This window comes from Heptranchias perlo, chromosome 8, assembly GCF_035084215.1.
Source record: "Heptranchias perlo isolate sHepPer1 chromosome 8, sHepPer1.hap1, whole genome shotgun sequence".
NCBI lineage: Eukaryota > Metazoa > Chordata > Chondrichthyes > Hexanchiformes > Hexanchidae > Heptranchias > Heptranchias perlo.
The window spans coordinates 84,677,247-84,690,534 of NC_090332.1; the positions used below are offsets into that span (position 1 = coordinate 84,677,247).

The 13,288-nt window shown below is 39.1% G+C and overlaps 1 protein-coding gene across 1 annotated transcript in view; it reads left to right on the plus strand.

Moving 5' to 3' along the window:
* Positions 1-13,288, plus strand: part of slx4ip (SLX4 interacting protein) — a 70,819-nt gene that overhangs the window by 12,202 nt on the left and 45,329 nt on the right. The window contains 1 exon segment of the mRNA XM_067989448.1: positions 8,780-8,869. Within this exon segment, the coding sequence (XP_067845549.1) occupies positions 8,780-8,869 (90 nt within the window).

Here is a 13,288-nt window from a genome sequence, read left to right on the forward strand (position 1 = left end):
ATGCGTTAAACCACACAAAGTTGGGTAAATTAACACCAAAGTTCCTAGGCTTTTTTTAGAAAAGAAAATGTGTCATTTTATTTTCTTAACCTATATTTTTAAATATTCAATTTAGAGTCATAACATTTTACCATACAGAGGGAGGTTATTTGGTTTTGTTGGCTGAATCCCAATATTGTCACACTGCCACATTTTATGTATGCATCGAATTTTTCAAAATAATGAATGTAAATGGAGCAGCATCCTGGTACTCTACTAGAAGTGCCGTTTTTCACGTGGGTGAGCAGAGCAGACTACAGCTGCTGGTTCCGACCATTTCAGGTTCCATGATGGAGTAATCAAAGCTACTTTTATTTTTTCAGCATTGCTTATTTTTACTTTTCGTCAAGACGATTTGATCTCAAGTACAACATTTAGAATGAAATCATAAAAATATTAGCATTCTTGGAACAACTTCTCTAGTAAAGGTTGCCTATGTATGTATAGTTTATGTATAATTTTTAAGTTAAGAATCAGGCAGCCTAAGCAAAACAAATAAAGCCTTTTGAAAAAGTGTTGTTTCATATAGTTTTGAAAAATGTAGTGCAGTTTACTTTTACACTTTATAGGAGGGACATGCCATTGAAGTCTCAATATGGTATTGTGTGCAGGGGGAGAAATCCATGTATTTTTGAATTTGAATCTTTGAATTGTTTATTGGGCTGCTTCCTATTCCTCACCTAGATCTATCTCTCGGCAATATTGGCTCCCAGTTTTTGAATGCCTCCAATTTAAAATTCACATCCTTTTATTTTAATCCCTTCATGGACCCTTCCTATCTCTATAATCTCCACCAGCCTTGCAACTCTTTTCCCCTCTCCCAGAACTTTCTGTTCCTCTGATTCTGGCCTCTTGCACATCCCTCCCTCCGTTTCGCCCCACGATTGGCGGCCGTGCCTTCAGCCGTCTAGGCTCCCTGCACTGGAATTCTCTCCCTAAATGCCTCCACCTCCCTCCTCCTTTCAGACACTCCTTGAAACCAACCTCATTGACCAAGCTTTTGATCATTCCTACTAATATCTCCTTTGACTCAGCGTCCATTTCTGTCTGATTACGTCACTATGAAGAGCCTTGTGATATTTTTCTACATTATAGGCACTATGTAAATACAAGTTGTTGTTTTGTTACGTTAAAGGTGCTATATATGTTTTTTCAACTGACAATCATCTGCAATACAGTAAATGTGCCTTTTTTAAAAAAAAGCTGCTGGCATATAAACAGGATAGTTAAGTTATTCTGAAGATGCACATACTGTAATTTTTTAGATTATGGACTTGAAACCTACACTGTTATTTGCAGTGCACCTACGAAAAGAATTAGTGAAAACCATTGTGGGACGACCAAAATGCAACAGATACCAATATGTGGCCAATGCAATAGTTAGAATTGAATACTATTTGTCACTTCTGTATTTGCGACTAGACTTTTTTAAAAACCCTGAGTATGATATATCTGAAGTTCAAAAAGACAGTAAATGCCGATCTGAATTACATTAAACACACCACAAGTTATATATACAAAACTAACTAATGGTGCCATTGATTACTTTCATTTTGAAAACCTCTGGAGGTAGATATGTTTTGTACATCCCGACACTAATTACGTTTGAAGTGGATTTAACATCAGGAACCATTCAAAAAATGGAAATTTCTAACATGCCGCAACATATTTAGTCTGGATGGAGTTTAGGTACTGGAACTGTTGTATAGTTAAATGTTTTTTTTATATATTATTGCTGTGCTATAGTATACAGGATTGTAAGACCACACACAGTTTGTAGGTGCACTAAAGTATTTCTTGGTTGTTCAAAGTGCTATATATGGAGACTTAATCACAAAGTCTGTACACAGTAAAGACCTCATGAGAATGACAATGTGCTGATACGTATTTTAACTAAGGTTATGTGAAGTGTAATATGTTGAATGAAGTAATTACTCACACTTTTATTTTGCATGTCAGTACACAAATCCGGACACACACCTCAAACTCTGACAGTGGTGTCACTAAAAGATATCCTGCTAATCTTTTCCCATGAAAAACTGGGGTGAGTGTAGATTAAAGGGTCACTGTGATCTACATCATCTATATGTCTAGAATTTATTTTTGCAAAGTTCATTCATTAGTTATATGATATAGACACTCTTTCATAATGAGGCTATACTTCTGAAAGTATGTATTAAAATGTGATTCATATCTAATGTTATATTGTGCTTTTCAGCTACATTGTGTAGGCACATTTTTGTACACTACTATAGTATAACATTGTATTTTACATTATTAAATGTCATCAAATGTCCAAAATTCAGGAACAGAAATATATTTTCCTTAGCAATCATATACGTTTGAAGCATAGCTCTAAATGCTTCAGACACAAGGTTATATTATAGGATGAGCCATCCATTAGATTAGAAAAGGACATCTAACGAGTGATCATAGGTTTTCATCGTTGCAGTTTTGATTGTAAAAGTGAGAAAATTGTTATAAATTAGGTGTTGTGATCTGCAAACTGGGAATGTACCTCTGTAGTTCTGTTTATTTGGATCTGGTTTTGGTTATTGTTGCTGCATACAATATGCACATTATACTAAATGGTTGTGGTTTCTGTAAGACTTTTGACAATGTGGCAGCTAAAATCCTGTAGGCTGATAGTAGTGTCAAAGGGCACAGAGGTGCTGAGCAATGCATTCATTTATACTATGGTTCACTACACTGCAAAAACATTGCCTGGTAGTGGGAAACTAAGCAAGAGATAAGAGGTGGTGGAAAGATGTCTGAGAGCTGTGAGTGATGTAAAACAGAGCTAGCATGGACAAAAAGAGAAAATAACTTTGTATTAATGATGTCATTATTAATTTGTTTTGCCAATTAATAGATTTAGATATAAGGATGGGAATAGTATGATTTTGATTACTAAATACATAGGATTCCATGTAACTATGGTATCTTTTTAGAATTTTATGGCCAGGCTTAATTATAAGGTATAGACATAGATCATAAAGTGCATTTGCAGTGCTTTCTGCTTAGAATTGAACATAATGCAAATAACTGTAATGTAGTTATAGCTGTATGAAAAATGCTGCCTATTTTCCCTCTTCAGTTTTATCTCTACAATAAAACCTAGAAATCTGCTTCGCCATTGTGTTTCACACTGATCCAGGAATTTTGGCTTTAACTTTAGAGCTTTTTATTATTCCGTATTTAAGAATTTCAGTGAACAAAAATGTAGCAAACCCTCGTTCAAAAAAGGGTGTAAAGATAAACCCAGCAACTATAGGCCAGTCAGTTTAAACTCGGTGGTGAGAAAACTTTTGGAAACGATAATCCGGGACAGAATTAACAGTCACTTGGATGAGTGTGGATTGATTAGGGAAAGCCAGCACGGATTTGTTAGAGGCAAATCGTGTTTAACCAACTTGATAGAGTTTTTTGATGAGGTAACAGAGAGGATAGATGAGGGTAATGTAGTTGATGTGGTGTATGTGGATTTTCAAAAAGCGTTTGATAAAGTGCCACATTCTAGGCTTGCTATTAAGATTGCGGCCCATGGAATAAAGGGGGCAATAGCAACATGGATACAAAATTGGCTAAATGACAGGAAACAGAGAGTAGTGGTGAATGGTTGGTTGTTTTTCGGACTGGAGGGAGGTGTGCAATGGTGTTCCCCAGGGGTCAGTGCTGGGACCACTGCTTTTCTTGATATAAATTAATGACTTGGACTTGGGAATATAGGGTATAATTTCAAAACGTGAAGATGACACAAAACTTGGATAGTGAACAGTGAGGAAGATAGTGATAGGCTTCAAGAGGATATAGACACGCTGGTGGCATGGGCGGACACATGGCAGATGAAGTTTAACGCGGAAAAATGCGAGGTGATACATTTCGGAAGGAAAAATGAGGAGAGACAATATAAACTAGAGGACACAATTCTAAAAGGGGTAGAGGAACAGAGGGATCTCTGGGTATATGTGCACAAATCGTTGAAGGTGGCAGGGCAGGTTGAGAAAGTGGTTAAAAAAGCATATGGGGTTCTGGGCTTTATAAATAGAGGCATAGAGTACAAAAGCAATGAAGTCATGAACCTTTATAAAACACTGGATCGACCACAACTGGAGTATTGTGTCCTGTTCTGGGCACTGTACTTTAGGAAAGATGTGAAGGCCTTAGAGAGTGTGCAGAAGAGATTTACTAGAATGATTCCAGGGATGAGGGACTTAAATTACATAAGCTGGAGAAGCTGGGATTGTTCTCCTTGGAACAGAGAAGGTTGAGAGGAGATTTGATAGAAGTATTCAAAATCGTGAAGGGTCTAGACAGAATAGAGAGAGAGAAATTGTTCCCATTGGCGAAAGGGTTAAGAACCAGAGGGCATAGATTTAAGGTGATTGGCAAAAGAACCAAAGGTGACATGAGGAAAAACTTTTTACGCAGCAAGTGGTTGAGATCTGGAATGCACTGCCCGGGGGAGTGGTGGAGGCAGATTCAATTATGGCCTTCAAAAGGGAACTGGATAAATAGTTGAAACGAAAAAATGTGCAGGTCTACGGGGATAGGGCGGGGGAGTGGGACTAGCTGGATTGCTCGTGCGTAGAGCCGGCGCGGACTCAATGGGCCGAATGGTCTCCTTCTGTGCTGTAACTTTTCTATGATATGTTTACATTTCCTCCTACTTTGACAATGCGTTATGTTAAAAAAATTTAATTTTTAAACACATGTAGTCAAGACATACAAGCAGCATTAGAGTATTTAATTGAAACAAATAAACCATCTTTGGTTTAGTTATTTAGAGCTGCATAGGCTTAACTTAAAAAATTTTTTTTTTAGCAAAATAGTGGAAAGATGTAATCAACTAAATTGAGGCTTGGTTGCATGAATCTGCCAAATTTTACCCAGTATCCCAGTTCTATTAGGTAAGTTACAGTTTAAAAACGATTAACCTTGTATATTTCTTTACCAGTGATGAATAACATGGCATTATTTAATTTAAATTTTCTCTTTCATACAACATGTTATTCCACCCCTGTGGGAGTACAGATAGGTCACTGCACTAATTTATGCAAGTGGGGCCAAGAATTAATTTCCTGCTCCAGTTCCCAGATCTGCTTTAGTTAATGATCTGAAAATGACTGGTATCGTTGTTAGTCTAAATTTCTATTTGTCTGAGACAAATATAAATATATTTTAAAATTAGTATTTTGTAAAGAACTAAAGTAAGGATTGTGTCTATTATCTAGCAGTTTGTGTTAAGGCTATGTACCAACATCGCAAATGTATGTTTATGGTCTCATCATTTTTTGTGTCAAAATGCCAGGAAGCTACAAGTATAAACAAGTTCCCTGACCATTTATTAATGCTAACATGTTAAGATTGTATCTGCCTGTAATTTGTGACTTTTGTCCACGTTAATGGTCATTTTCAAGATGGTAGATACAATCTTCTGCAGAGAGATGTAAACCATTTCACATAAATGTATGTTGAAGTTAAAGTATCTTCTATGTTTGTAATATTCAGATTAAAAATACAATTGATTTAGTAATAGGAAAGATTAGCAGTAAACTAATCGAGGGATTTGGATAATGTCATAAATTACAAGAGCTAAGCTTTAGTAGTTTCTAATAGTTCTCTGAACCTGTGGGTGAATTTACTATTGTGAAATCATTTCCTTGTATCCATTAGTTTTCTTTTATAAAACATACCGTAGAGTTGGTGGCAGTTTTTTTTTCTCTCCGAAGTAGGTGTTGTAGGAGGTGTTTGCGATGATGCTCTCTGTAATTGGTGGATGACGACATCTTTGCTGAAAGATTAATTGTAACATAATCACTTCATGTTTATCAAATGATATTTTCTAGTTATCAACTAATCAGTGACTCTACCTAACAATTAACCAACCATTTAAAAAAAAATCTCACCTTTTTGATTGTCTCAAATATCCATGTGATTCACTCACATATGCACAGATAGGAAAAGCTATCTTTATCTACCCTATTTTAAATCTCTACAAATAACATTTTTAACACATACAAAATTCAACAATTCTGAAAAATCAATGAAAAATCTTACTAATAGAGTTACCATTACATTTGCTCTGATCCTGGAGCTCATATCATTCTCCAATACTGTGCTACCTCTGCACTACTCAATGTTATTCTTATCATCTTGCACATGTGATTTTTTTCCCCCTCCCTGCCATTTAGCCTTTCCACCCATGAAATCTTTCACCTTGCTGTGTATGTGCACCTTCACTATTACACTCCTGTATATACTTCTACAGAGAAGATGGCTACTTCACTTCATGAGTGTCAGACACATGAACTGCATCTACTCATTGAACCTGATGACACTCTTTGCTAACAACTTTCCACCAGTGCATACAGGAAGACCCATGTTGTCAACGTTGCAGTAACCCAATGCCTCCACCCCCTGTGAGCAACACCACTGGCGGTCCCCAATACAATTATATTCTTTTACATTATTGTATTTATGCTACAGTGGAACCTCCATTATCTGCCATAATGGAGATCACCCAGTATATAATGGAAATGACAAATAATCAAAATGGGATGATCTCAATTATGACAGATAATGGAAGTTCCACTGTGGCATAAATGTTTTGGCCTTGCATGGTACACATTTCAGTCTGGGTCCAGTTGTCCCCCCACCCTCTAACCCTGCTTGACCAGAATACTGCACTTGGTCTTGTCTCCCTATGTGCAATGCTGCAGGATATTGACTAGTATAGATAAAAATAGAAAATGCTGTGTCCAAAAACAAGTTGTGTTAACGTCTCTTATTTCAACAGTAGGTGACTTATAAAATAATGTGTTTTTACATTATACTTCCTATTCACGGTAACTGTAGATGATGATGCTTTTGAGCAATCCGTCCTGGCAGCTGGAGTCTCTTGACAATTTCCCCCACAAGGGCCTTACTCCTCCCTGCTTGCCAGGTTTGACTCCAGCACTACGTGGAGGGTGTAAAGAAGAGAAAGATTATCTATCTTCCAGGGTTTTCTTCATTCTTCAACAGAGCCATCCTCCACTTCCACACAGAGCTTTCCCATCCCTTCAAACCTTGTGAGGAGCACATATTGTAATTTTTGTTCTTTCAAATACTTCAAAATAATCTGCCATTCCAACCTTTTATGCTGTGTGGGAGTGGGGAATACCATGTGGGATAGTGCCGACATTGGAACCATCTTAAAGGGAGGTCGTCCCTCACATAATTTCCTAGAACATGATCTAGGCCTGGCTTAATTCCAGCTGTGTGTGAAAAATACCTTCTATCCAAGAAGGCTGTGTAAGCTAGGTAATCTTTCTTTTTAACTACTGAACAGTACACAGCATGGAAGAAAAAGGACTGTCTAATGTTTGGCTATCCATGCAACTGGACTAGAGAAATGCTTGAGGGATTTTTTTTTTTAATATGCACATGGGGAGTATGAAATATAATTTGGGATGTGAGCTACAACCAGCCTGGCTTACTTGCTCCAGCATAATGGTTCCATTCTGCATAAGCTTAACTGGATCCAGTTTATTCTCGCTGCCCTTGAGAAAGCTCCCAAGTTAGATTTTCTAAAGATTTTTTTTTAAACTGGCCTGGTGCAAGTTAAATATCAGGAAGTTAGGATTAAGAAGTGAAACATGACAGATGATTTACAGAATGGGGAGTCAGGTGATGCATGTTTTACACAAAAGGACAGTAGACTTCTGGAATAAGTTTCCAGGGAAGGCTATTTGAATGGTATAAATGAGCCCATGAGACAGTTTGATGCATTTCTGTAAAGAGAATGGATTGAGGGATTTGGCGAGGAGTGTAGATGGACTTGGTAGGTGGACAAAAGGGATGTGCTTGTTCAGCTAATGGCTTTTTCCTCTGCTTAAAAGTTCTTTCGTTCTGATTTGGCATTTAGAGTTGGTAGTTAGCAATTCTCAACTCTTAGATCCCTGAAGCGCAAACTTTAAAAAAAAATCCACTCTGATCTTGACATGATAGAAAGTTACTGACACATTTATTTTTATATCGTTGGGACTGGCGATATTTTGCTCTGCAGCTAAAATTCAATACAGGTATATTCAAAGATATTCATTTACGTCCTCTCGTTCTTCGGAATAGTTAAAAAGTGCTGTTCCAAAAGATTATACAAAAATTTTGCAGCACAAAGGGAAGTACCAACTTAAGCAGTAAACAATGCCGCTGTGATCATTATGGACAAAAAGGTTTAAAGCAGCTTTGAAATGTGAGATACAACAATTTAAGATTGGATTTCAGTAGGTGAGAGTAATTGAATAGTGGTACTGTATTATATTCCTGCCTTAGAAGACAGTAAATCCTCCAGCTGCTTTTGTGCCAACCCAAACTTATATTTTAAAAAATTGCGTTTATAAAATGAATAAATTAGAATTTAGCATCGATAGTGTTAACTGACTTTTATAACAGCACTTCCTCTATTTTATAATGAAAGAGAACAAAAAAAACACATTCAAAGCCTTGCTGAAGTTTTCTTAAAGGTATAGCTAATGCTTCAAATGTTAAAATATGTGGATTAAATATATCTTTAGTACACTCTTGTGAACTTGAACCACTTAAAACATACATGTGTCTTGATTTACTCTAGTTGATGACCATCCTAGGCTTAATGTTTTTAAAAAATCGTAGCAGTGACAAAAATCTGATACTAATTTCTTCTATCTGCAAGGCATGTGCCTTGAAACAATCAGTAACTTTTCCTTTTGTTTTGCAGTGTGGGAACTTTGCAGTTCTGGTAGATCTTCATATTTTGCCTCAAGGCACAAGTAAAGACACCAGCTGGTTTACTGAACACCACAAGGAGGTACAACAAAATCTACTTTTTACTTCAAAAAAAAGCAGATAGCTGCAGGGAAAGAACAGAACTACAATGATGTATTTATATCTTGAGCATTGTTAGAAAGGTAGTATTATGAGTTACACCTGAATTCCCAACAATTCTTGTGATATTTGAAGCCTGTGATTTGTTTTATTTCATTGGATCTCTCAATGCCTCATTTTTTATTGGTTTTAATATTTTGGCAAACTATAAAATGAATTTGCAGAAGCTAACTGATCTGATTTAGCCAATAAAGTTGTTAAAATAATTGACCTACCTACATATAGAGAACTGTAGTGGCATGAAAAACCATATGTTTAAGCTAAACTCAATTGACTGGTTTTTAACCATTGGATTTAAAAGTACACGACATATACTTAGGTACAGTGGTGTAGTGGTTATATTACTGGACTAGTAATCCAGACAATTTGAATTCAGTTTAAAAATTCTGGAAATGAAAAGCTAGAATTAGTAAAAGTGACCATGAAACTGTCAGATTGTCGTAAAAACCGAGCTGGTTCACTAATGTCCTTTAGGGAAGGAAACCTGCCATCCTGGTCTAGTCTATATGTGACTCTAGACCCACACCAATGTAGTTCACTCTTAACTGCCCTCAAGTGCCTAGCAAGTCATTCAGTTGTATGAAACTGCTGCCAGTGGTTCAAGACGGCCCACCATCACCTTCTGAGGGCAACTAGGGAGGGGCAATGAATGCCAGCCTTGCCACATCCCAAGAATGAATAATAACTTTTTAAAAATCCCATCAGTCTGGCCATTCAGTCTGCCAACTTTTTTCTGAGTTTCATCATTGCTTTAGTCTTACTAGTACAAAATTACACTCTAATCCGTCAAAGCAACCTTTGCAGGAACCTTGCTTAGCGGTGTGGAGTTGACAGCTTACAGTAGGATATTGCAGTGATATTTTTTGGGATCAGTTAGATCCTTCAGACTCTGAGAGATGATGCCTTCAAGCTCGTAAAAGCCGGTTGCCATCGTTCCTTCCAAATGGACCCGCAAAACCTGAAGTCAACTTGTTATGCATTGACTGCTCTCAAGGTCTCTCTGTCGGAAAGTGGGGTACAAATGCAGATGTTATTGGTGCTTCCATTCCCTTCAGGTAGCACTATATTGTGTTGAATCCATCTTGGATATTGGCAGTGCCCTGTCTCCTGCCATCTGGCTCAGGCCTTCTGAGATGGTCCTCAGTGCCTCCATGTAAATCTGATGCTCCACAGGCTCTGGAACCAGGGGCTGACTTCAATGGAACCTCTGCTCCCCAATATAATATCTCACTTTTACCTCTGACTCCTTTGGCTCCCTCATCTATTGTGTCTCATCCAGTGAAAAACCTTAATTGGAACTGTATACCTCCCTCTCTTCTCCCCCCCCCCCCCCCCCCAATCCCTATTGGATTTTTCTGGGCTGGTGAGTACAAGAGAAAAGGTCAATGATGGCTTGAGAGAGAATGTAGCTAGTTGGACAGAGGCAGAAGGCTGATCACCTATTTCTTCCTCCCTTTCCTCTTTCTCCTCAGCATCTTGCTTTGGCATACATAGAGGAAAAGAAAATGAAGAGCTGTTGTAATGTGTGGCTACCATTGCAGTTCTTCTGTAGCTTTTGAAGGTGCCTATTCATGTTTCTTGCCAATGTGTTTGCACTCCCAAACTATTATGCAGGCAAGCTACAGAAGGTTCAAACAAACCTGCAGCTGCTACTCATCCTTCTACATCTTCTGTCCCCGATAGGTACTGCCACACGGCTCCCCAGGATCTTTCTCATGAATGTACGAACAATGACAGATAGGAAAAGACACTCTGGTCCATCCAGCCTGTCCCATCCAGCCTGTCCCACTCAATTGAGATACCTTGTGTATCATAATACATACACTCCCTATCGCACCCGAAACCATGTGATTTCCTGGGAGAGGTGAAAAAACAGATTTTAAAACCCAGGCCAATTTGGTGTGGGGGGAAATTGAAATTTCCTCTCTGACCCCCCCCCCCCCCCCCCCCCCCCCCTAGGTGATTGAAATTAGTCCATGTGATTGAAATTAGACCAGGAGATCACACTGGCCCTGATAATTCTATGCAGTACCTACCTTTTGTACGAGTAAAGGTACAAGGGTAGTAGTCTCTGGGATATTACCAGTCATGTCCAGATCACAGGAGAACAACAGCCAAATCATAGGATTCAACATTTGACGTGTCAGATATCAATTATCAAGGGGACCACTACCCATGGCTTGAAATTCCCAGTGTTTATGGGCCACCTTTTCTTGTGAGAGAGAAGAAAAGAAGACATGAGTTTTGGCAGGTCTTTTGTTACAACGTTTTGACACAAGGTTATAATAGAGGCAGAAAGCAAAAAAGGTTAAGTGTGGTGAGTTAGGCAGGCATGCTCATGCAGAGCACACTGAGGGAAGCTGCAATTTTAGGTAGCAGGTGAAACAGGATGGGGAATTAGAGGTTCAAAGTGCAGTCCTAGAGCACTGTGAGTAATGAATGAAGGAGTGCCACACATATAAAGATACTACAAGGAAAGGTCATGGGAGCAGGTAATTTACATTGGCTGCTCTGGCGACATGGTTAAACTTCATCTTGCATTGCAAAGGAGTCCAGGTGGCCAAGGACGTGGCACTCTCTGCCTTAGCCTGTCCCTCCTGCTTTGTATGTCTGTTAGAAAGACATCGCAGTCAGACTCGCTAAAGTTCACTGCTCTTCCCTTTAATCTGGCTGTCATCCTATTTGCCCAGGTTGCCTGCTTGCTCCAGTGCTGCCATTGCCCTCTGAAGCAGCAGCAGGTTTTATACCTTGAATCAGTGCTTCTGATATATGAACAGATCAGGGCGACACAAGGTCTCCAGTATCATTGTCATCTGCATGTTCCGTAGCTTTGTTGTACAGAGAGGCCAAATCCTGGAGGATGAGGAGTATCCAGAACAAATTCCAACTATCATCAATGTCTATCCTTAGCTGTGCTGCTACCTTGCTCTGCACCGTCACAGTGAAAATCTCAGCATGAAGTACAAATCTATTTCCCTAATTTGTGTCGTGTGTGGTCATTTCTTTTTTACCGTAGTGCTTCCGCTTGGTGCTGGTGGATTGTATGTCATATCTAGTAATTAACTGACCAGCCTTCTACTTCAAAGTGATTCCCTTGTAGCCTGCAGCTGATTCAGCCATGTCCGATGCTGCAGTGACTGACTGGTCCTGCTAGCTTGCTGGCACATTTGCTGTGACTTGCACAAGGATGCTGAATGGGCCAAGCATGGTGTTGCCCTGAGAGTCAACAGCCACGTCTATATCTACTCTAAACATGCTGCTGCTGGGCCCTCTCTCGCCATGTCCATGATGTATGTGGAAGCAGAATTCTGGGTGGTAATGAGGTCTGTGCATCTCTGCCTCAAGGTTCTCTTAATCCAATTATCCAGCATGTTGAAGCTGGAAGAGAGAACCTTTTTTAGATTTGAGCCCAAGGCCTCTATAGCAACAGTGTGAGTGTTTGTGAGAAATGTTACTCACTGTGCTTAGAACCGACACCACAGAGAGCTCTGCTACAAAGCTCTCCATGATAGACTGCTGTGCAGGCAACTGTTCATCTATGACTGTGCAGATCTGGCTAGTGGACTTTTCCATATGCCTAACCATACCTTGCAGGATATTTTGCATAGGTATATGTGACTTATGTAGATGGCCCTGCTCAGTCAGCAATCTCCTTTTATAAGCAGGCCCTGTGAGGTTGCAATCTCTGGACACTGCAGCAGAGGCAGGAATCACGGTGGCCCTCTGGGACACAGGTGTCTGTTCTGGTGCTTGGCCAAGGTGGTGAAAAGACACAGGGAACTGAGATGCTGGCTTAGTTGGGGACCCTGGCTTAAGTTTTGAGACTATTCTTCCAGGCATCCAAAAACAGAAGAAGAATGTGTTAAAATACTATCCCAGAGAAGTATCTTCAAGCAGTTCTTGCATAGCAATATACTGTGTGTGATGTTTTGAAACTAAGTATATGCCTGTTTTTCAGTGACTGAGTTAGGGGAAAAGACAGAACAGCAACATTTTGGTACTAACCATGAGTTTGGGACAGGCCTCCAGGTTCATCCTTCCCTACTCCCTCAATTATTCTCACCCAACTATGTCCAAGTTGTCATCTTGTCAGATAAGTAGATTTAAGATGTGGCATGTTATTCTGCAGCTCATCCGGTCTGCCAATAAATGAACATGCATCATGCAGCTAGGTTGGCTTGCAATGATTTCTGGAGTGAGCATCTTTTTAAGATTTTTGTGTGCTCATTGATTAATGCAATTGCTTAATGTATTTCTCCTGTGCTGCAGTATGGCCATGCATGGTAAGTGCAAGGGAAATTGGGAAAAGCATTTCAATGACAAATTGGCTGGAAAAGCCTTA